General features: G+C 44.9%; 1 protein-coding gene across 1 annotated transcript in view; it reads right to left on the reverse strand.

Moving 5' to 3' along the window:
- Positions 1–546: 546 nt before the first annotated feature.
- The window catches only part of LOC128412321 (uncharacterized), a 47,498-nt gene continuing 22,237 nt past the window's right edge, over positions 547–25,807 (reverse strand). Inside the window, exon 3 of the mRNA XM_053385227.1 lies at positions 547–2,796. Within this exon, the coding sequence (XP_053241202.1) occupies positions 2,567–2,796 (230 nt within the window). The 3' untranslated portion in view covers positions 547–2,566. The remainder of the gene's footprint in view (positions 2,797–25,807) is intronic.

Consider the following 25,807-nt stretch of genomic DNA (forward strand, 5'->3'; position numbering starts at 1 on the left):
GGAAACGATGCCTTATGAGGAACGGCTAAGGGAGCTGGGCATGTTTAGCCTGGAGAAGAGGAGGCTAAGGGGTGATACGATAGCCATGTTCAAATATATAAAAGGATGTCACATAGAGGAGGGAGAAAGGTTGTTTTCTGCTGCTCCAGAGAAGCGGACACGGAGCAATGGATCCAAACTACAAGAAAGAAGATTCCACCTAAACATTAGGAAGAACTTCCTGACAGTAAGAGCTGTTTGACCGTGGAATTTGCTGCCAAGGAGTGTGGTGGAGTCTCCTTCTTTGGAGGTCTTTAAGCAGAGGCTTGACAACCATATGTCAGGAGTGCTCTGATGGTGTTTCCTGCTTGGCAGGGGGTTGGACTCGATGGCCCTTGTGGTCTCTTCCAACTCTGATTCTATGATTCTATGATTCTATGATTCTATGAAATGGGTGAAGAGAGAAAATTTTCAACAGGTGCTGAAAACCCACAATCACACAACTTGCACCTCTGGGGGGAGCAATAGGCTTACCTCCTGTTGAAAAAATATTAGCAGACGGACATCTTACATTTATTTATTTATTACATTTATATACAGTACCACCTTTTCCACCAAGGGGTTCAAGTGCAGGATTCTTCCCTCCCCATTTTATCTGCACAACAACCCTCCGAAGTAGGTTATACAGAGAGACAGTGACCTTACGCACGCCTCCACAAAGTCCAATTGAACCCAATAATGGGTTGCAGCCTCAGAAATCCTGGAAAATCATAGAGTTGTAGAGTTTTAAGGTACTCCAAGGATCATCTAGTCCAACCCCTTCAATGCAGGAATCCTGCCCACGGTCATCCCTGGGTGGGCTTCTTGAACCACCAACCTTCTGCCTGACACACTGACCCACTGCGCCACAGGAATAAGCACAATTGAATTTAGTGGGATTTACTTCCGAGTTAGACATAATACAGTGGTACCTTGGGTTACAAACTTCATTCTGGAGGTCCATTCTTAACCCAAAACCATTCTTAACCTGAGGCGGGCTTTCGTTAATGGGGCGTCCCGCTGCCGCCGCACCACAATTTTCGTTCTCATCCTGGGGAAAAGTTTGTAACCCGAGGTACTACTTCCGGGATAGCGGAGTTTGTAACCTGAAGCGTTTGTAACCCGAGGTACCACTGTATAGGATTGCATTGTAAGCCAGCAAGGTTTTTACAGCATGTGTAGCAGTACTGATTTCCTGTTTGAAGGGAGGGACGGCTCTGATAACAGAGAAATAGCAAAGGCCAATTGCACACAGGTATGCTTAAATAGATGGGATGCAGGTGGTGCTGTGGGTTAAACCACAGAGCCTAGGGCTTGCTGATCAGAAGGTCAGCAGTTCGAATCCCCGCAATGGGGTGAGCTCCCGTTGCTCGGTCCCTGCTCCTGCCAACCTAGCAGTTCAAAAGGACGTCAAAGTGCAAGTAGATAAATAGGTACCACTCTGGTGGGAAGGTAAACGACGTTTCCGTGCACTGCTCTGGTTTGCCACAAGCGGCTTAGTCATGCTGGCCACATAACCCGGAAGCTGTCCACCGGTTCTCTCTGCCAATAAAGCGAGATGAGCGCCGCAACCCCAGAGTTGGCGACGACTGGACCTAATGGTCAGGGGTCTCTTTACCTTTTACGCTTAAATAAGTGGCACTGACGGATGCAGATAAGAGTAGGAGAAAATACAGTAGGAGAAGATACAGAGCAACCTCTTTAGAGGCAAACTGACTCTTTTCAACACAGGAGTGGGCTGCCTGTCTTAGAAGCATCCAAAGTTCAAAAGAGCAAGTCCTTGATGGACCAACTTTTCCATCAGGCGAATTGGACCATGATGACTTTAGCATTAAAGACCTAGGAATGGCCCAGTGAGGTTGCTAGGTACTTAGAAGACTTTGGGGCACAGGCCCCTGACACAATTTGCAAATGCACTAATTTATATAGCTGCCTCTGGACAAATTAAGGTGGCGGGTTCCTGGGATCTTCACCAGCACTTCAATTTGTAGGCAAAGTAAAAACAGGAACAAAGTCATTCTAAGAAGGGAGGGAGAGGTGCAGGAAATCAAGGGCTCAGCCCCAGAGACCTGATCCACCCCATAACCACGTCGGACCCATTCTGCTCACAGCAGGTGTTGCAAAGGGAGACCCCCCTAGTGACAGGCAGTGGAGGGGTATTTCAAATCTTGTATGTGGGACAGGAAGAAGCAATGCCCAAATATTCCATCTCCTACCCATAAGAATGGAATTCGGCTTCCAGGGAGTGAAACCAGGCATTTGACTCAGAGTAGCCCTGCAGGCTGTGACTTTCTGGACTTTGGTCCGTCCACGTCAATCAGTTATCCAGTGGAGATAAACCATATGTAGATAACCAGATTTTAAGCAACAAAGTTTCACAAGCGTTTTCTGGTTGACCAAATTCCCTGGGCGGCTTATCTTCCCCTTTTAGACATCTTCCAACATTTATTTGCACCATCAGGAACAGGCTGGTCTTTTCGTTCTCATTCACCAGGTGGACATGAGTTCTTCTTGGCTGAGCCATCAACAACCGACTGAGAACCAAGCCTTACACTTGCTCTTCCGATCTGCTGGGGTCCAGTCTCCTAACAGGCACCACCTGTGTGGATTTGCAGCACCCGGCGCAGATGTATTTCAAGAAACACAGGTAAGCACTTCCGGAGATGATGACTGTGACAATGATGATAACGGTGGCACTGAATGCGGGCGACACCGTGTCCTCCAGCACAGAGTGGAGCCCCGCAGTGGCAGAGAAGGTCGGCAGTTCTGTGTTCTCCCCTAAGAACAGAAGAGAAACGCAAGACAGGGTTCGGTCATTCTCTTTAGAATACACTAGGAGTAGAAAACATGCTGGGAAAATTGAATTCAAAGAAGTTGTATTCCCAACCCTTTGCGGACAACAGGACAGGCAGGTGAGGATCAGGAAGGTGCTAAGTGTTACGAAAAAGGAGCAATGCAGAAGCGAGCTCCAGGTGGCTGGAATGGTAAACAGGAAACTGATGTTATTGGATTGTACCGTGGGAACCAGGGACAGTCTGTTCAGTGCTCTGAGCGCCGGATGTTAGCTCAGAGTGTCACATGACCCTGTACTGGAAGTACATGGGTGGAGTTATTTCTCTCTCTGCAGTTGTGAATCAGAGGGTACAGACGTGTTTTCTCTGTACTGCTGGAAAGACAGGAAAAAAGACATGTAGATATATTTCTGTCTGTCTCATTCCCCCCCCCCTGGTTATGGGAGGGGGAGGAGTGGTGTGTTCTTTTCACGTTTGAAAAGGATCGCCGAAGGGACCTCCCTTGATCTTGCCGGGAGTCGCAGACAGGAGGTCACAAGGATTCAAGCTGGGCACCTAGAGGGTGGCCAAATTCCTCAGAGCTAAGCTGGCTCTGCTGGCTTGAATCCGACAACAACTATATGAAACACATAAAGAAGACAGCAAGAAAGGATTTAGTTATACTAGATCTAGGTTTCAAATGGAAGTGATTGAAGGGAAAGTGAAACTACTGAAGGCCGCATACAGCATACTATTAGAATGGGAGATGAAAGATGAAGAGGTAAAATCAGTTATGATTAAATGAGCACAAGATGTAGGTCACAACATTATGATGGAAGATTGGGTTAAATTATGGAAAACTGACTTAAAATTTACAGATTGTTCCCTATTGAAGGAGAATTACATGAAGATGATGTACAGATGGTACACAACACCAGTGCAGTTAGGGAAAATGTACAAAACTAGTTCAAATATATGTTGGAAGTGTAAGGAAAAGGAGGGGACATTTTATCATATGTGGTGGGATTCTAAGATAATTAAAAAAATTTGGGAAATGATATACAACGAATTGAAGAAAATATTCCATTTAACGTTTATTAAAAAACCCGAGGCATTTTTGTTAGGGATTGTAGGGAAAGACCTGCCAAAAAAGTTGAAAAACATCTTCATGTATGCAACAACGACTGCGAGAGTTCTGGTAGCACAAGGATGGAAGACTGAAGAAACCCCAACTAAAGAATCATGGCAAGAAAAATTGATGTTGGATTGAAATTAAGTGGTTTCCAGCTGTAATGCTTTAAGAGATATGAAAAAAAAGGATTATAAATAGGTAATAATATAATGGTAAGGATTTGCTGAACTAACAATTTGGGGTGGAATACAAAAAAGGGAGGTATGAGCAGGTCCGGGAAACAAGTTAAAAGAAAATAAGTAATTGAAAATGTATGTGTGTTTTTCTTTTTTTAAAAAAAGTTTTGTTATTCTGTGTTTTTGTTATTCTGTTTTTTTTTCTTTTATTGTGATATTATAAAAAATCTTAATAAATATCTTATTAAAAAAAATATTGATGGACTATGCAGAACTGGCAAAACTGACATATAAGCTACGGGACAAGGATAACTGTGACTTTAAGGATGAATGGGAACCCTTTACAAAGTATCTGAAGATGCAACAAAGTGAACTGGACTCCTTGGCAGGTTTTGAATAAACATTCACAAACTTTTTATTGATAAAAATCAGCTAAATCGTTTGAGGATCTATATAACTTTGTAACATGCAGAAAATAGCATTCTTAAAGAAACCAAAGACTGGAACTGAGGAAAGTCGGGGGGTGGGGTGGGTTGGTTTTGTGTGAGAGGGAGGAAAAATGGGGGGGGGCAAGGATGATATGTTTTTGGATAATATGTCTTGTTATAATTTTGAATTAAAAAAAAAAGGACGGTGCCAAGACCTTAATGCAAGATTGGGGAACCTCCACATGTTTCTAGACTACAACTCCCATCATCCCTGGTCACTGGCCATGCTGGCTGGGGTTGGTGGCGCTGTAACTTCCGGCCACAGGTTCCCCATCCCTGTGCTAAGGCTTAACAGGAGGATGAGGAACCAGAAGTTGTTTGACAGCCAGCATGTGGATGATAGGAGTTGTAGTCCAACCACATCGAGGTGGGGGCACAGGTTTCAAGTCCTTTCCTTAACAGGGTTGCTTAATAAGCAGCCTGCGTTGGGAGGAAATTAAAGCAGAAGTCAGAACAGAATTCCGCTATTGAGATAGCAAAGCCAGCTGCTCCCAGCGTTGTAATAAAGTTCAGGAAGGTGTGGCATTGACACCTACTGCTCATTTCTAATATATTGGGTGAGACGAATTTAATACACTAGGCGAGTAAAATCATGGGCTCGCTGATATTTGCCAGCGATGGATGAGCTAGAGAGTCGACAGCTTTCAGAGTGACCTTAAGAGGTTTATAATTATCGGTAAGCAGAGAGTAACAGAAAAACAGAAACAAAAGGCAGAGAACAAAGGTACAGAAGCAGAGCAGGTGAAATTAATCAGTAAACAGGGAAATAATGAGCTCTGTGTGGACAATGTTTCAATGTAGATAAAACCTGCCATCCTCTAAACTCCCCTCTGAATACTGTGGTGAACCTCTAAGGTGTTTGTTCTATTTGAGCCTGTTGCCTGAAAAGTAATATTTTTATTCATTCAATTTCCAACTCATCCTTCCTCCGAGATGAGCCCAGGGTGGCAGAGTAATAAAATATTGCAGTTAAGTCTCTCCAAGCCCTGCGTGGAGATCTCTGGGATTGAACCTGGGACCTTGTGCATGCATGCAAAGCAGACTCCCTACGACTGAGCTACAGCGCTTCTCCTAAATGCACATAAAGGAAATGTACATGTTCTGTAGCCCCACACCGGCGCACACTAATTTATGGCCTCAAAATGTCACCTTCAGAGGGGCACGCTCAGCCTGCTTTCCCTTGCAGATGAAGAATTAAACACTAGTTGGTCTGCTCTCCCCTCCATCTCTCTCCTGACCTGTATTCACACGTCATTGCTCAAGCACAACTTCACCTTGAAAGTTCTGTTCCTACTTTGTGTTATTGAAAATGAAGTGGGATTAGGAGAACCAGCAGATGAAGGAGAGTCATCGCACAATGGAAATCAGCAAGAGTGGAAACAAAGTGTAAGTAAGTAAGTAAGTAAGTAAGTAAGTAAGTAAGTAAGTAAATAAAAATTATATCCCAGCCACTCTGGCCAGCTCCCAACAGAATTAAAAGCACAATAAAACATCAACCATTAAAAACCTCCCTAAACAGGGTTGCCTTCAGATGTCTTCTAAAAGTCAGGTAGTTGTTTATTTCCTTGACATCTGATGGGAGGGCACCACTACCAAGAAGACCCTCTTTCTGGTTCCCTGTAACTTGGCTTCTCGCAGTGAGGGAACCGTGAGAAGGCCTTCGGAGCTGGACCTCAGTGTCCGGGCTGAACGATGGGGGTGGAGACCGAGGCCGTTTAGGGCTTTCAAGGTCAGCACCAACACTTTGAAATGTACTGGGAGCCAATGTAGTTCTTTCAAAACCAGTGTTATATGGTCTTGGCAGCCATTCCCAGTCACCAGTCTAGCTGCCGCATTCTGGATTAGCTGCAGTTTCTGGAAATGGAGCATGTGGATCAGAGATGGGGACCTGTTGGGTTCAAAGGCCATATGTACCCCTCCCGGGCTTCTTTATCTGGCCCCTGGGACCCTCAGCAGGCTACACCCCTTACCAGTTCTGCTTCATACCCTCCTTGAACACTTCTGCTTTGCTGGAAGGTGTCTTTGAACTCTGATCATGTTGGGTGGAAGATAGAGAGAGGAGGTGCGTTAGGTGCAAAGAAACTAGCCTATGAAACAAAGGCGAAGTTGCTTTGCCCATTTTTGCCTCTGGTTCCGCTTGCTTTTGCCTCTGTCCCGGCCTGCTACTGGCAGGTGGCCCCTGGAAGACTTCCCAGAATGGAATGTGGCCCTTGGGCTGGTCCAACCAGCTGCAATGCAGGAATCTTTTGCCCAACGTGGGGCTCAAACCCACGACCCTGAGATGAAGAGTCTTACGCTCTACCAACGGAGCTGTGGTTCCCTGCCCACAGCAAAGGGGGCTGCTATGCAAGGTGTTGGGGGTCCTGACCTGGAGCAAAAAAATGCCAGGCAGCATGAGGATGCAAGGGGCTTAATGTGGCCATACAGGGTTCTCATCTTCCCCCATTTTATCCCCACAACAACCCTGTGAGGCAGGTTAGGTTGAGAGGCTGTGACTGGCCCAAGGTCATCCAGTAAGCAGGGATTTGAACTCTGGTCTCCTAGGTCCTGATCCAATGCTTTAACCGCACGGCCTCTCAAAGCCAACTCAGAGAAGGAAAACGAACGTGGGCACATTCTGCAACACGCCATTGATGCAATAGTAGCGTGTTAGTGGCAGATTTGTAATGGACCTTCCCACACACCTCTTTCCGCTTTATGGGCTGTTCTGCATTGCTTCCCACCCACTCCCCTGGTTCACTGCATTACCTTGAGGGGCCTGTTCTTGCATTACGGTGCAACAAAAGCGCAACCAAAAATAAGGTAGAATGTTTGTGGTACAGTGGTACCTCTGGATGCAAACGGGATCCATTCCAGAGCCCCGTTCGCATCCAGAAGCAAACGCAACCTGTGTCCGTGGGTCGCAATTTGCCACTTCTGCGCATGACGTCATTTTGACCGTCTGCGCATGTGTGAGCGGTGAAACACGGAAGTAACGCACTGTGTTACTTCTTGGTCACCGCAGAACGCAACCAGAAAATACTTATCCCGAAGCTACTTCAACCTGAGGTATGACTGTATATAAAAAGTTACAGGATTTCAGCAGGGAGTAGTGGGGCATCCACTGACTGAAGACAATGCAGTATGCGCTGCCCCCCAAAATATTTGCTGGTTTGTGTAGAGTTGGAAGGGACCCCCCGATGGTCTTAGAGTCCAACCCTGAGAGCAAAAGTCTCATGCTCTGCCAACTGAGAACTACTGTTGCATTTTTTTAGTCCAAGTTCCTGTTGTTGTTGTTGTTGTTGTTGTTTAGTCGTTTAGTCGTGTCCGACTCTTCGTGACCCCATGGACCAGAGCACGCCAGGCACATCTGTCCTCCACTACCTCCCGCAGTTTGGTCAAACTCATGCTGGTAACCTCGAAAACACTATCCAACCATCTCGTCCTCTGTCGCCCCCTTCTCCTTGTGCCCTCCATCTTTCCCAGCATCAGTGTCTTCTCCAGGGAGTCTTCTCTTCTCATGAGGTGGCCAAAGTACTGGAGCCTCAGCTTCACGATCTGTCCTTCCAGTGAGCACTCCGGGCTGATTTCATTAAGAATGGATGCGTTTGATCTTCTTGCAGTCCATGGGACTCTCAAGAGTCTTCTCCAGCACCATAATTCAAAAGCATCAATTCTTCGGCGATCAGCCTTCTTTATGGTCCAGCTCTCACTTCCACACATCACTACTGGGAAAACCATGGCTTTAACTATACGGACCTTTGTTGGCAAGGTGACGTCTTTACTTCTCAAGATGCTGTCTAGGCCTGTCATTGCCCTTCTCCCAAGAAGCAGGCGTCTTTTAATTTCGTGGCTGCTGTCACCATCTGCAGTGATCATGGAGCCCAAGAAAGTAAAATCTCTCACTGCCTCCATTTCTTCCCCTTCTATTTGCCAGGAGGTGATGGGACCAGTGGCCATGATCTTCGTTTTTTTGATGTTGAGCCTCAGACCATATTTTGTGCTCTCCTCTTTCACCCTCATTAAAAGGTTCTTTAATTCCTCCTCACTTTCTGCCATCAAGGTTGTGTCATCTGCATATCTGAGGTTGTTGATATTTCTTCCGGCAATCTTAATTCCAGCTTGGAATTCATCCAGCCCAGCCTTTCGCATGAAAGTTCCTGTTGTATCTACCCTAATTCTGTTCCACACTCCACTGACCCCAACTCCCAAGGCTGATAAGCAGTCAGTGCACGAGCACCCCTGAAAGACCAGCCTTTCAAACCATTTTTTCCCTCACCTCTGCAGTTCACTCACAGCTTGGCTGCTACCACAGTTGAGCTATGCTCCTTTTCCTTCTAAATTTTCCAATGCTGAAAGTGCCACTGTTTGCTTAAATTGCTGTACTGGTGTCAGTCACCTGGATCCATCCCTGAGGACTATGTCATTACCCATGGGGCGGAAGTAGCAGAAAACCAAACGCCTCCAAACCAATGCTTAGTGAATTTCTAGGTGCAATCCCTAGGGGTCCCAACTCGGGTTGAAGCAACACACACACACACTGTATTTTTCCGTCTATAAGACACCCCCATGTATAAGATGCCCCCTGTTTTTGGGGACTCCAGTTTAAGAAAATGCGGGGAGATACTATCCATGTATAAGACAAGCCCAGATTTTGAATATTATTTTAGAGTAAAAAAAACCCATAGTCTTATACATGGAAAAGTATGGTGTGTGTGTGTGTGTGTGTGTGTGTGTGTGTGTATAAATATATCTCCTGGTACCTATTAAACTTACAAAATTATTAGTCCATCTGCCAGCAATTCTTTAGCTGCAATTCCTGCACTGGAGGTGGTTGGATTGTACGATCCTTTGAGTTCCTTCCAACTCTACAATTCTGTTGACATCAGACAGGCACCCTAGCTATACTGCCTACTGAAAACTTTTCGAGACCCACAGTTTAGTTACACTTCTTTTCAAATTTGATTTAAAACGTTTTATGGGCTTTATGTCAATGTTTTTAACTGGCTGTTATGTTTTAGTCGTGCTTTATATATCATCGAGCCCGTACAATGCTTGGAGGTTGTTGTTGTTGTTTAAGCGATTAATAATTTTATTTAATAAAGTAAATCAATCTGCTTCATCAGCGTCCTCTCACCAGCGGACCAGAACTTATTCACTAGGGCAGGACTCGAACCAATGGCTTCAAGTTATGAGAAAGGGGATTCTGACTAAACATCAGGAAGAACTGTTAGACAGAGGAAAGGTTGTGGAGCTCCTTGGAGGTTTTTAAGCAGAGGGTGGATGGCCATCTGTCAAGGATGCTTTACAAGGGTCGCTCATTAAAGATTTCCTCTGACCTACTTCCGGTTATCGTAGCAGGATGAAATTTCACATGTATAATGATACATCTCTCCATAGGTAACGTGGTAATTTGTAGCTCTGAACTCTTAACAATTTCTCTGTTACGGGTGCTAACATGGAGCAACATCTGATAATGGAACCAGTTAAATGCAGAGTTATTTCTGACGGAAAAGCTTTTTCCAGACAATGAAATGCTGATTTCTAAGGTCAAGTTGTTGCTTCTGATGCAACCTGCTGACTTCTACAGACGAGGTCTCCACAGCTGCGTAAGACATTGGGAGAAGTGTTTGATTCTTGCTGGTAGCTATGTAGAGAATTGATGCTTTTGAATTATGGTGCTGGAGGAGACTCTTGAGAGTCCCATGGACTGCAAGAAGATCAAACCGATCCATTCTTAAGGAAATCAGCCCTGAGTGCTCACTGGAAGGACAGATCCTGAAGCTGAGGCTCCAATACTCTGGCCACCTCATGAGAAGAGAAGACTCCCTGGAAAAGACCCTGATGTTGGGAAAGATGGAGGGAACGAGGAGAAGAGGACGACAGAGGACAAGATGGTTGGAAAGTGTTCTCAAAGCTACCAGCATGAGTTTGACCAAACTGCGGGAGGCAGTGGAAGACGGGAGAGCCTGGCGTGCTCTGGTCCATGGGGTCACGACTAAACAACTAAACAACAACAACAACATGTAGATAAAGAAGTAACTGTGCCGAGTTTCGTTTGTCTCAGTCCACAGGAAGTCAGAGGAAATATTTAATGAATGCCCCTTGTAGCTGAGATTCCTGAATTGCACAGGGTTGGACTAGATGACCCTTGGTCCCCTTCCAACTCTACAATCCTATGATTCTCTGTTTCTGACCACAATTACACATCCAGAAGCTGAGCAGCTGAGCTTGGATATGAGATGAGCATCATGTCCCCACTGCACAGATCTTGCCTTCCAGATGTGTCTCTGCCCGGGAGAAACTTCTTTCTTCCCCGTAAGACAAAGTGACAACCAGCAACTAGTAAAATAAATTATTGCCATCTTACTGATGAATAATGCAAGGCTGATTTTTAAAGGCCCTTATTTTGACTGGAGGGGAAAGGGAAACTACTTCAAATGCAGGTTTCTGAAGAGGACCCATCTGTGCCAGACTGACACCTCCTGAGTGGAATCAAAGGACGTTGTTTCGTGGCTTGCTCTTAAAATAAACGTTGTCTTTGGAACACATCTTTGTTTAAGAGTCAAGAGGGAAAAGGAAGAAAGGAAGGAACCTGTGCACACCAGCGGTTCAGACACCTAGATAAAATAATAATAACAATCCTCTACTACAGGCAGTTTTCTATGTTCAATATTAAAAGCAGAATAAAATTAAAATGTAAAGAGGGAAGGGAGGGGAAATGTAACCAGTCAAGTATTTTTGCCAGCCAGCCAGCAAGGTTTTGTTTTGTTTTTAAATTTCATTTTTTCTTTTCACAATTATTTTAATGAAAAGGAAAGAAAAAAACCTTTATACAATGGCTCTATCCTCCTCAACGCCCCGACCCCACTTTCCGCAGTGACTTATTTTGTATTTTTTACCACTGCATATCTGATGCAAACCTATTTACTAATTTCTCTTTCGTATCCCCTTTAAAGCCAGCAAGGGGTGTGTGTTTTTTGTGTTGTTGTTTTTAAATGGCATTCAGCCAGCCAGCAAGGTTTCGAATGCCATTTTTAAAAAGCCTTTTTTTAAAAACCCGTCAACCATGAAAAACCTAACAAACCAAAGCGATTAGAAGCTTTCATTCCCGTTATGTGCTTCTACCCTAAAAGCTATCTAATGGCTTGCTTATTCAAGTGTGTTACGTGAATTTTATTTATTTAGTTAGTTTTTAATTTAATCAGGGTATGCTACATGCATTTAATTTGGGGGTGGTTTTTTATATATAAAAAAATATTGTTCCTGTTTCTCCATTTGGAGCTTGCTTAAGCTACTCTCCCCATACATTTCAGCTCTCCGAAGCTTTTCAAGTGTGTCATCTGGTTGCTGGATGGAGATTCAGGATAAGCAGCATATCATCATCAGGTGTAACCCCCCCCCCCGAAATACTGCAATTGGGTTCTATCCCAGCTAATGCTAGAATGATAGCACTGCAATTTCATACAACTTACGCTAATGCGTGCCCAAATCTACCATGCTAAATTGCAGAATGGTGTCATTATCCCAGCCGTTATAAGCGGTTTTGGCAGAATATATTATTTATATATACACACAGCAGCCGACACCAGTCTTTTTAGGCCTGTGGGCACATGAGCCTGGCCTTGGCTGGGGAGGGTGGGGTATAAATAAAATATTATTATTATTATTATTATTATTATTATTATTATTATTATTATTATTATTTCTCTTCTCCACACCGCACGAGGGACAGTGTGTGTGCATGCACTTCACTTTTCTGAGGGATATGGGCAAAAGTGAGATCCAACAGAATGAATCTGAGCCTTGAAGAGGAAGAGGAGTTTGGATTTGATATCCCGCTTTATCACTACCCGAAGGAGTCTCAAAGGGGCTAACATTCTCCTTTCCCTTCCTCCCCCACAACAAACATTCTGTGAGATGAGTGAGGCTGAGAGACTTCAAAGAAGTGTGACGAGCCCAAGGTCACCCAGCAGCTGCATGTGGAAGAGCGGAGACGCGAACCCGGTTCACAAGATTACGAGTCCACTGCTCTTAACCACTACACCACACTGGCTCTCCTAACAAAACATCATAGAGCTGAAAGAGGAAGTGGGAAAGAGCGCCACTCTTCCAACTTCCTCCTTAAGCTCTTAAATCCATTTTAATAGAGAAAAAGGAAGCAAGCTCACCGCTTCACAACCAAGGGGAAGCAGGAGGGTGAGGGGCGCAGGGTTTTTGAGGGAACCGCAGAAAGACTTAATGACAATAATAATTTTATTATTTATACCCCGTTCATCTGGCTGGGTTGCCCCAGTCATTCTGGGTGGCTAAAATGTTTTGTGGCCTCTTTTAATGAAAACCAGATGGCTGTATTTCAGTGTGTGTCAGGAAGGAACGCAAACAACAACCGGAACTAACACTGCAATGCAAACCTGCCCATAAAGACAAACCATTTGGGTTTCGACATACAGTGGTACCTCGGGTTAAGTACTTAATTCGTTCCAGAGGTCTGTTCTTAACCTGAAGCACCACTTTAGCTAATGGGGCCTCCCGCTGCTGCCGCGCCGCCGGAGCATGATTTCTCTTCTCATCCTGAAGCAAAGTTCGTAACCTGAAGCACTATTTCTGGGTTAGCGGAGTCTGTAACCTGAAGCGTATGTAACCTGAAGCGTATGTAACCCGAGGTACCACTGTATATCCAGAATGGACCAATGGTGGGAGCTGGGAGCAGCCTCACCAATGCAAATATGTGTAAAGAGGGTTTTAGACTCACTGAACTGAAGGAACATGAATAACTCAGTGGCAGAGAATCTGTTTTGCACGCAGAAAGTCCCGGTTCAATCCCCCAGCATCTCTAGGTAGGACTGAAAGAAACTCCTGTTGTTTTTTTAAAACTTTTTTTTATTCAAAATTAAAACAAAACTTATTATCCAGAAACATATCATCCTTATTCAGATGGGCAGGGTACAAATAATAACATGATTATTATTGCTGCATTCAAGATTTTATATTATTGCACATCTCAGAGTGGTACAAGATTCCAAGGGTTCCAAGCGCTTACTCCGGGTATACAGCTTGTTGTTGCTGGGTCATTTAGTCGTGTCCGACTCTTTGTGACCCCATGGACCAGAGCACGCCAGGCACTCCTGTCTTCCACTGCCTCCCGCAGTTTGGTCAAACTCATGCTGGTAGCTTCGAGAACACTGTCCAACCATCTCGTACTCTGTCGTCCCCTTCTCCTTGTGCCCTCCATCTTTCCCAACATCAGGGTCTTTTCCAGGGAGTCTTCTCTTCTCATGAGGTGGCCAAAGTATTGGAGCCTCAGCTTCAGGATCTGTCCTTCCAGTGAGCACTCAGGGCTGATTTCCTTCAGAATGGATAGGTTTGATCTTCTTGCAGTCCATGGGACTCTCAAGAGTCTCCTCCAGCACCATAATTCAAAAGCATCAATTCTTCGGCGATCAGCCTTCTTTATGGTCCAGCTCTCACTTCCATACATCACTACTGGAAAAACCATAGCTTTAACTATACGGACCTTTGTTGGCAAGGTGATGTCTCTGCTTTTTAAGATGCTGTCTAGGTTTGTCATTGCTTTTCCCCCAAGAAGCAGGTGTCTTTTAATTTCATGACTCCTGTCACCATCTGCAGTGATCATGGAGCCCAAGAAAGTAAAATCTCTCATTGCCTCCATTTCTTCCCCTTCTTTTTGCCAGGAGGTGATGGGCCCAGTGGCCATGATCTTCATTTTTTTGATGTTGAGCTTCAGACCATATTTTGCGCTCTCCTCTTTCACCCTCATTAAAAGGTTCTTTAATTCCTCCTCACTTTCTGCCATCAATGTTGTGTCATCTGCATATCTGAGGTTGTTTGTATTTTTTTTCGGCAATCTTAATTCTGGCTTGGGATTCATCCAGCCCAGCCTTTCGCATGATGAATTCTGCATATAAGTTAAATAAGCAGGGAGACAATATACAGCCTTGTCGTACTCCTTTCCCAATTTTGAACCAATCAGTTGTTCCATATCCAGTTCTAATTGTAGCTTCTTGTCCCACATAGAGATTTCTCAGGAGACAGATGAGGTGATTAGGCACTCCCATTTCTTTAAGAACTTGCCATAGTTTGCTGTGGTCGACACCGTCAAAGGCTTTTGCATAGTCAATGAAGCAGAAGTAGATGTCTTTCTGGGACTCTCTAGCTTTCTCCATAATCCAGCGCATGTTTGCTTAGTTACACATATATACAACCTGAGCCTATGTAGGGCTTCACAGCATTAACACCCCAAAGAGGATCTTGCTTTTTCCATAGTCTTGGATTCCAACAGAAAACAGGCATGGCTCTGTCTCTTTGACTTCCCAGCTTGCCGCTCTGGCTCCAGCTTCTACTTCTAGCTCACTTTGTTTTCCTAAGTACGAGTGAGTCACTGTCTGGCACAAAGCCACTTCCTTAGTTACCTTAACGGTCCATACTTAAAGAGCCATTAATATGGAAAAAGAGTCCTCCAATGATTCTTGCCTAAGGAGAAGAAGATGCGAAGTGATGGAGAGGGAGAGGCGAATGCATCTCAGAGAATGATTACATGATTGTAATAAGTGCGAAGGAGGGAGGGGAGGCCACGCAATAGAAAATGACCAGGGCGACAGGGTCAGGCAGCCTTTTCTTCCGCCAATTACATAGGAGAGCACTGTATTTTAAAACCACCTACACAGAAGGGAGCCAGGGAAACAAGCCACCAGCCTGCAAATAAAGTGTCTGAAGGTCTGAAAAGTATATGTATGAATGCATCGGGAAGGAAGGAGAGAAAAAAGAAAGAAAAATAGCAGCTATTTCAAACTTACTCCTGCTTTAAAAACGAGGTGTATAAAGCAAAACTGAAGTTGAAAGTGGACCGGAAAAGTAATCGTATATCATTCTGACTCAAAGCCAAAAGAAGAATGCATTAAGCACAGTAGGAGAACGGACTCGCTGAATCCAGCAAAATGGTCTAATTCTGCACAGCTGCTCACCAGCAGCCAGCTAAAGCAGTCACTGCTGGAGACTCAGATGTCTGGAGGCAGAAATCCAGAATTTATGTGCCCACCAATACCCGGCATAGCCGTCATTTAAAAAACAAATTAATGAAATTGTTGTTGTTCCCAACATAAAAAATATATATAACAAAACCTAATGCTGTTTGTTACAGTCTCACAGATTATCAAAATACTATCTCTGGTGCAAATTTAGAGTGACAAATGAGGAAAAGAGTGAAGAGCTAGCAAATCAAAGCTTTTTCTTAGATTATCAAGTAACAGCTGACACAGTATAAGTTTCTGCAGAATTTTCAAATTCAAAAATGTTATAAAAATGACCCCTGACTCCATATATTAGTTCTCTGGCTGACTAGATTTCATTAAGGGCACGACACCCATGATCAGCAAATGACCAGTTTGGCAATAAACAATCCATTATTAGTGGAACATTCTTTTTCCAGGTGTAAGTTGTAGAAGTTCTCACGGCAGTGAGAAGGTGCATTTTTTTAAAAAAAATCCTTTCCTAATCTGCTAACAGAACTATTGCGACTCAGATGGTGCAGTCAACATGGTGCTAACACACAGGTGTAGTCAAACCAGCACTACTACTGCTAGTACTGGCAGGTTTGTGCCTTGGAGATTTCCCTGTTGCCTCAACTCTGCCCTTCCTGGTATGCAGCAATGACTCAGCTTTCAGGGGGTCAGGTGAGCCCACCACCCAATATGCTTTTGGAAGCCACTCATTATCTAGTTCGTGTTGTTGTTGTTGTTGTTTAGTCGTGTCCGACTCTTCGTGACCCCATGGACCAGAGCACGCCAGGCACTTCTGTCTTCCACTGCCTCCCGCAGTTTGGTCAAACTCATGCTGGTAGCTTTGAGAACACTGTCCAAACATCTCATCCTCTGTCGTCCCCTTCTCCTTGTACCCTCCATCTTTCCCAACATCAGAGTTTTTTCCAGGGAGTCTTCTCTTCTCATGAGGTGGCCAAAGTATTGGAGCCTCAGCTTCACGATTTGTCCTTCCAGTGAGCACTCAGGGCTGATTTCCTTAAGAATGGAGAGGTTTGGTCTTCTTGCAGTCCATGGGACTCTCAATGGTATTATCTAGTTCAGTGGTGGCCAAACTCAGCCCTCCAGCTGTTTTGGCACTACATTTCCCATCATCTCTGACCACTGGTCCTGTTAGCTAGGGATGATGGGAGTTGTAGTCCCAAAACAGCTGGAGGACTGAGTTTAGCCACCACTGACCTAGTTGATGGCTAGTCTATTGATGGCTACCAGCCACGATGGCTATTCTTTGACTCCACAGTTGGAGCTAGCAAGGCTTCTGAGACCACAGGAGGGGAGTGTGTTATTGTGCTTGGGGTCCAGGAGTGCTGGACTACAGATGGGTCATTGGCCTGATCCAACAGGCTCTTCTTATGTTCTTAGCCTAGGAACACAAAGGTTTAAGAGGCAAACAAGAGATTTTTGACGGAAGGAATATGCAGAGCAGGCCGTGCCAGAGGATTGAGTCAGGCAAGGCAGGTTGAGAGGACCTGGTTGTAGAGTCAGGAAAAAGGGGTTCGGCTACCGTTCTACCAGGCTGCAACAGACAGAAAGGTCCACTTCACCAGCTTATGGGATATGGAAGCCACCATTTGGAACCTCCCCTCCCAGAACCATCTGCAGCTGGTCACAATGAATGCATTTTACCTCTTCACTCCTTGTTCCTTTTCCTTCTCCATTCCGTCTCCTAGCTCGCAAGCAATTCATGAAAAATGCAAGTTGTCTCGAGTGCTTTTGCAGAGCAATGTGAACAATCAGAGTAGGAGATATTGATTGGTGCTGGAGTGATCGGGTGGATGAGTGTTTGCGAGTACTGTTGGAAGAATTGGGTGAGTGACATTGAAATAACAAGTGTTGTGTGATCTGTGCAGAACTGGGTAAGGCAGAACTGGGAGTGTGATGTGTATGTCTTAGTGGGGTGATTGTTGTATTTAGTGAATCAGGATGTGCATTCGCAGGAGAGAAACTGAAGAGGGAGGGTTCTCTGGCTCTAAAGATGTTTCACAAATATGCTGCTGTGCTTTTGTTGTGGTAGTTTTATTGCATTGCATTGTGTCATGCTGCAGTTTCTCAGTTCCATTGTTTGTTATATATACCAAGACTCATAGAATTGTAGAGTTGTAAGGGACTCCCATGGTCATCTAGTCCAACCCTCTGCAATGCACGAATCTTAACTAAAGCATCCATGACAGATGGCATTCCAACCTCTGCTTAAAAACTTCCAAGGAAGGAGAGCCCACAACCTCCCAAGGGAGTCCATTCCACTGTTGAACAGCTGTTACTGTCAGAAAGTTTTCCCCAGTGTTTAGTCAGAATCTACTTTCTTGTAACTTGAAGCCATTGGTTTGAGTTCTACCCGCAGAGCAGGAGAAAACAAGCTTGTTCCATCTTCCACGTGACAGTCCTTGAGATATTGGAAGGTGGCTATCATAGCTCTTCTCAATCTAACATACATACAATTTGTGTTCATTATCCTTCAAACCGCTTAGAGACTGTATATAAATATGTGAAATAAAAATATCAATCTCTGAATGTGGTAAGTAAATAAGTATTGCAAGCTTCCTTCTTTGACTTCCAGACAGGTTGACAGTGAAGTGAGGACAGGCTACATGCACTGTTTTCAGCTTGGCTGCAACAAGACTAGGCGTGGTCTAAACCACTGAGCCTCTTGCGCTTGCCGATCAGAAGGTTGGCGGTTCGAAACCTCATGACGGGTTGAGCTCCCGTTGCTCGGTCCCAGCTCCTGCCTACCTAGCAGTTCAAAAGCATGCCAAAAAGTGCAAGTAGATAAATAGGTACCGCTCCGGCAGGAAGGCAAACGGCGTTTCCATGCGCTGCTCTGGTTTTGGTGTTCTGTTGCGCCAGAAGTGGCTTAGTCATGCTGGCCACATGACCCGGAAAAACTGTCTGCAGACAAACGCCGGCTCCCTCGGCCTGTAAAATGAGATGAGTGCTGCAACCCTAGAGTCGTCTGCGACTGGACTTAACTGTCAGGGGACCTTTACCTTTACCTTTAAAGACTCAACACCTGAAGGCTGTGGGTCTAAACTAAGCTCCCAACCTGTGGGCCATGGACCCCAGGGCAGTTATCCCAAGGGGCCTGTGATTAATGCCCCTCCAGTTGGAGGTTTGAGTGATTTCCTCCACGACCCTCGTCATCTCCACAGTGGCGTTGCTGAGCAGCTTGCGACAGCAGGAAAGCAAGGAAATGTGGATCAGTGCCGGTGGCCTATGCCTCCCCCATTTTCCTTCATCAATGTGAATTGTGCTTTGAAGAGCCCCATTGCAAAGCGTGATAATGCAGAGGGTTTCAGGTTTCCTGATTTGTTTTTTTTCTGCAGAAGCAGGTTATGCCCAGGGTTTTCTGATCTTTCATGTTGCGCTACAAATAGGGCTTATTGGTGGGAGGTGGAATACCCAGGGCAGTGGTTTGAATCTGACTTTAGTGGATTTTGCACTGTGAACCTCTGGCAGGCTTTCCGCCTACTAATTACTGACTGCGTTTGGGCTCCTTAAATCTGGGCAGTATTGGGGATTCCATCTGCTGCTTTATCAGGATTATTTCTGTGGGTGGGGGTTGCCTAATTCTTCGGGGGTGGGGTGTTTTTTTGGCTTTCATTTATCTTAGGTCTTTTGGGGGGGCAGACCTTTGGGGTTGTCTGTTGTTCCAAGCAGCATTTGCTACTCATGCCTGCTGGCTTAGAAAAATGATAAACAAATAATAAATAGAAATAGAACCGAATCAAATCAATTGTTTACATGAATAGCTTAATTTCCAGGCATTGGGGATTTAATTGACGTATACAACTGAAAGCCCTCATTTCATACATAAGAATGTATTACATTGGTGGCAATTAAAGTTTTCCTTTTCGTTCTTTCGGGGATTGCCTCAGTTGAGTTCACTTGGAAATAATTAAATTTGTATTTCGTCCAATTTGATGGATCAGTTGGGTTGTTGATCATTGGGTATATTGGGGAAATAAATGAATGAATTCATAACTATAAAATTTCTTTCATAACTTTTGAATTATCTAATTGGGTTGGGGAAATAAATGAATTTATATTTAACACCTTTTGGAATTAATTACTTGGCTCATCAATTATTTATACATAAGTAAATTAAATTTTGCTGCCTTCTTTGATTTTGGCACATTTGCAAATTCATTTAAACACTTCTTTTTTCTTGTTTAGCAGAGCTTAAAATTACAGCCATTAGCATGTAATTTTTTTTACTATTTTTAAAAAAAATGAAGTTTAAAAGGGGCCCATCGCACTTGTAAAGGTTTGGAACCACTGATTAAGACTATTTATTATTATTTCTATGCCCCACAAATAACCCAGAGATGCATTTTAAATAAAAGCACACGTTCTACTCATGTAAAAACACCAGGCAGGCCCCACAAATAACCCAGAGATGCATTTTAAATAAAAGTACTCATGTAAAAACACGCTGATTCCTGGACTGTCCACGGGCTGGATTGAGAAGGCGATTGGGCCACATCCAGCCCCTGGGCCTTAGTTTGCCTACCCATGGTTTAACCTATACTGTGCTGCTTTTGTTTGGAGATGTTTTAATTGCTTTCAGTTGTATGCTTATACTTGTTGTAACCCACCCTGGGACATTACGGTAAAGGGGCAGGTAAGAAATAATAATTTGTTGTTGTTTAGTCATTTAGACTCGGACACGACTAAACGACTGGGTTATTTGTGGATCATAGGAATTCGTTCATTCCCCCCCCAAAAAAAAATAGTCTGACCCACCACATGGTTTGAGGGACAGTGGACCAGCCCATGGCTGAAAAAGGTTGCTGACCCCTGGGTTAAACAAAGGAGAAGAGGAGGGTCCCACACAAAAAATAATCAGCCAGCATCTTTTTTTAATTTTTGCACTTTTGGTCCCAGTACTAATGAATCTTTTTTGTTTCCTCCTTCCAACTTTGTAAGCTCAGTGCTCCTTAGCTTTTCTGAAACAACACAGAATTTTACAAACAGCAGTCCCTTTGCTTGCCAATGAATTTGACTCAGAATGTTGAACTACAAGAAGGAAATGCGGCTACATTAAGCCTCAAGAATCAGCATGGATTCCTGGCCAAAGGATTTATTCAGCAGAACAAATTAGCAAGATGCATGGGGTGAATGGGCGCACAGGTACGGTAGAACAAAATAAGCATCAAAAATAATGAGTGGTGATGATTGCAGAGGTGGGGGCACAACGTCTGTGAAAGGCAACATGTTGACTTTCATCTGGGTTGGCTGCTGGAAGGTTTGCAGTGCGTCTCTTCAGCGACATCACAAGCTTTTGTTCAACCCACACCCAAAGAGGGAGGACACTGAGGGGCAAAGCACATGCCCACCTTCGGCTCCCACCCTGCACTCAGCTCTTACAAGTGGTTGCTAGACTTGGGTTACCAGATGTCCCCGTTTCCCGGGGACAGTCCCCAGATTTGTGAATAAGTACCCGGACAAATTCCATCTCCGGAATGTCCCTGGATTTCATCTAATGTCCCCGGGAAACGCAGCAGCGACTGTCTCAGCAGCCCAGAGCAGTTGGCTCTGGCTGGCTTCAGGAGCTGCTCGGAAGTCCCCAGATGATGGTGCTGCAGGGGCTCTAAGATGCAGCTTCCGTGCTGCCTCTACCTTCCCTGACCCCAGCAACTAAGTTGTGAAGGGAGGCTTCATGCTGCCTGTCGGAGCAGCCTCCCAGCTCCTACTTGCATGCAAGCGGGGGGAGGGGAAGGGATCTCTCTGTTAGGCAACGGGAAGCCTCCATTCCCAGCTGAGGGATCCCCGCCCCCTCCTGTTTGCACGCAGGTAGGAATGGGATTAGGGACGCGGGTGGCGCTGTGGGTAAAACCACAGTGCCTAGGACTTGCCGATCGTATGGTCGGCGGTTCGAATCCCCGCGGCGGGGTGAGCTCCCGTCGTTCAGTCCCAGCTCCTGCCCATCTAGCAGTTCGAAAGGATGTCAAAGTGCAAGTAGATAAATAGGTACCGCTTTATAGCGGGAAGGTAAACGGCGTTCCGTGAGCTGCGCTGGTGCAGGCTCGCCAGAGCAGCAATGTCACGCTGGCCACGTGACCCGGAAGTGTCTGCGGACGGCGCCGGCTCCCGGCCTCTAGAGTGAGATGAGCGCACAACCCTAGAGTCTGTCAAGACTGGCCCGTACGGGCAGGGGTACCTTTACCTTTACCTACCAGTGGGAAGGTAAACGGCGTTCTGTGTGCTGCGCTGGCTCGCCAGAGCAGCAATGTCACACTGGCCACGTGACCCGGAAGTGTCTGCGGACGGCGCCGGCTCCCGGCCTCTAGAGTGAGATGAGCGCACAACCCTAGAGTCTGTCAAGACTGGCCCGTACGGGCAGGGGTACCTTTACCTTTTTAGGAATGGGATTGGGGCTGCTCCGATGAGAAGGGAGGCATTGTGCCGCCCGAACCTCGCTGCTGCTCTCGGCCCTCCTCCGTCTTCCATGCCTGACCCACTGCACACCGCTTCCCCACCACCACCGAAGAACCAACAATTCAGGGGCTGCCCAGGCTCATGGAGAAAGGAGGCAGAAGCCTCGGAGGAAGGGGAAACGTGGCGGTTGAGGTCAAGGCAGCAGCCGCCTGTCTGCCACCGCCATCGCTGCAGCATCAACATCCCAAACGTACGTTTATTTATTTATAGTGTCCCCGGATTCACTGAAAAAAATCTGGTAACCTTATGCTAGACGCTGTCAGCGCATGACAGTGCCCACACCCCAGGAAAGGCTTAGACTGGCTGCCTAAACCAGGTAAGGGTAGTTGATGGGTCTCAAACCCTCAGTGAGTTAGGGACTTCCCCTGCATGCGAAGACAGGCTTGGGCAGACTGAGTGGACAGGATGAAGAATGGATCCAAAGGTCAAGAAGGTGATTTCTTCACATGCTGTAGAGGGAAGTGAGAGGCAGATGGGGCTCATCAATCTGGGAAGGTCGCTCATCTAGGAGAAGGAAAACTCTGGTCCACCTTCTTCAAGAGAAGAAGAAGGCTAAAGAGTAAGTCTAAGAGTAAGGCTAAAGACAAATGTGGAATGGATTCCCAAGACGGTTGGATGGTACCTTGTATGCCTCTTTCTGGCAACTCCTGGACCTAAGCTGATGCCAAACACATTGCTTTGCTTCCCTTTGAACCACATCAGCAAGGTCAAGAATGACCAATGGTACCAAATAGTATGGAAAACAGCCTTACCAGAAAAATTAACCAAGAAACTAAAACGGACAAGGGGACAAATAGAAGACAACGCCTTTATCACATACACAGCCCAACAAGACAACGACAAGAATCCATCAACAGCATACGAATCAATGTGGCTAACCAAGGGGCCACAGTACACAACCCCTCCCTCCTCTGTCCCCTTCCCATAAGAGGAATGTACAGCTCACTAAAAAGAAATTCGTATCTACTACACTCATGGAAAGCCTGCAGTTTCAACAACGTCTTAAGAAATTGTGGCTGTTTAAATATAACTTCTCCATTCCAGTCGCCGGGCCCCTATTTTATTTATAGCATCGATAAGAATTTCTTGTTTTAAGGCATATACTTTCGCCCGCCTTAGGAGCGTTCTTTGTGACGGATAGGTTTACTGAGGTTATCTGCAATGTTCAGATAAGCAATCTTTGAAGCTCATCTTTGGAACACAAACTTCTGAAAAGATATGCTTTAAGAAGGACAAGAAAGAAAAAAGAGAGAACTGCCAGTGGACTTTCTAGAGGGGAAAACTTCTAGAAAAGGGCCAGCAACAACGCTTGAGTCTGCATAGGCACCGATTAACAGATTCCCTCTAAACTCATGAAAACTTAGTTCTCAAAGGGCTTTGAGTCTCATCAGAAATCCCACCGCCTTGGTTGAGAATGTCACGTTTGTTCCTTGGGTCACCACAAATGTCAAGCTCCTGGCAGAGTTCAATGGAATTATGGCTATGACGCTGCCCACAAAAATCACATTAATAAAGGAAAAGTGGGGGGGGGGACACTCTATGCAAACTCCCTTACTCCTCAGCACAATTAGATAGCTCAGGGCTATGGCCAGCCAGAAAGCCTGTAATTGCCCATTAATATATAATTCTCCCTCTCCCCCCACCCTTTGGGTCCTTCTTTTTAATATTGGAGGAATTTTATTTTTTTTTAATAATGTGTTAGGCATGGCAAAGGCTTCTCTGACAGCCAGCTTTATTTTCTGACAGCACATTTCATATTTAAGAAGGCATGTGGCAGGCTTAAGTTTTAAAATTTTAATCTCACTGCAGACGGCAAGAAAATGAACGGTGGAATTTCAGTCACCCTTTGGACGAAAAGAGGGCAGGGGGAACCCCACCTCCAAGACGCTCCAGATTTTGTTGGTCTTTTATCTCACACCCTGTATCTCCATTTATAATTATAAGGATCTAGCAGCACACAGTTTGTTTGTTTTTGGGTAGTGTTGTGTTATCATTTATTATGGTCATCGTACCCGCCTTTAATCGCTCAGGAATGGCTTACAACAACGTAAAAATGAAAAATCAATTACAGAAATTTACAGTTAGAAGAAAAGGTTGAATCTATAAAAGAGACAATGTGGTTTCTCCAAGTTTTGTTTGTGAGACATTTGAGAAGAATACTCCAAAAATATAAACAGCAAGTTCAGCAGTGCAAGAGGAATGGGAGAGAAAGAAACATGATCTAGGTTTCTGGACAGCTTATCCCACTGTGCTGATAGATATCTGCAACAGTACTGATTTTCTATATATGGTTTTGCATGATTTTAAACTCTCTTGTAAGCTTATGAATTAGCTGAATGAATTACGAGGAGCTTGTAGCTTGGGACAGATAGGGACAGCCCAGGACCTCCAAACACACAGGCCAGGCTTGTGCCTCAGTGCTGCAAATGAGGCAAACTTTGGGCTCACAAGTTCATCTGGCATTGGCACTGATGCATGGCAGGGCCTTCTCGGTAGAGGCTCCCTTTTGTGGAATGTTCTCCCTGGTGAGGCACAACTGTTGATTACACCCCACCGGGGGGGGGGAGCATGTCTATGGGTTTCTTTGTCATAATTGTCAAAGATAAATATGGATGGTCATTTCTGATACAAGAAAAAGCAGAGGAGCCTTGAAAAGTTTGATTAATAAGGATGGAATAAATTATATTACTTAGCTATTGATTTTGCCTACCTCTCCAATGCATATAAAAAAAAAAGCTTTCTGGTGGTGAGGAAACATATTAGATTTTGTTCCTCACAGGAGCAGAAGATTTAGTCTATTCCTGGCTCCTACAGTACAAACAGAAGTTTGCTGTATTGTTTGAGCTTCTGGGAACACAGGGAGCATAAATATGAATAGGAGTTAACTTGGCATTTCTGTAAGGCAGAATATAAACACAATGTAGTCTATATATTGCCTCATCAGATCACTGTTTGCCAGTTCTTATTACTCATTTTTGAGCAAGAATTTGAACACAAGGGCTTCTCCCTCCATGACATCAAAGCCATGACAGACTGGGTGTCTGTCTCATCCAGCAGCAAGCACAATGCAACACATGCATAAATGACAACAAATCCTCAGCAACCCAGAATTGTAGACCCTGACGGTCATCTAGCCCAACAACTTGCAATGCAGGAATCTCAGCTAAAGCATCCATGACTGATGGCCACCCAACCTCTGCTTAAAAACCTCCAAGGAAGGAGAGTCGAAGGGAGTCTGTTTCACTTTTAAGCTGGAAAGGGAAGCACTCTGCTGAACTCACAAACGTGATTATGGAAGGATAATTAACACTGTGCCTCTGAAGAATACAGTAGTACCTCAGGTTACAGACGCTTCAGGTTACAGACGCTTCAGGTTACAGACTCTGCTAACCCAGAAATAGTACCTTGGGTTAAGAACTTTGCTTCAGGATGAGAACAGAAATCGCGCAGCAGGAGGCCCCATTAGCTAAAGTGGTACCTCAGGTTAAGAACAGTTTCAGACCCCCAGAATGAATTCAGTTCTTAACCCGAGGTACCACTGTACACGTAGACATCCAAACTGCCAGAGACCAAGCACATCTCCAGGCCAAAAAATGGAACGCCCCAACAAATTTCTTCACGGTGAACAAAGCAAAGCCCTTTGCACCTCATGTAGAAGGCAGAACAATTGTTTATCAATAGAAGCAGAGGCATCTCAGAATACACAAGATGAAAAATAGGGGCAAAGAGTTATCTTTGCATACATTTTCTT

Source organism: Podarcis raffonei, chromosome 4, assembly GCF_027172205.1.
Source record: "Podarcis raffonei isolate rPodRaf1 chromosome 4, rPodRaf1.pri, whole genome shotgun sequence".
In the NCBI taxonomy this organism is placed as follows: Eukaryota; Metazoa; Chordata; class Lepidosauria; order Squamata; family Lacertidae; genus Podarcis; species Podarcis raffonei.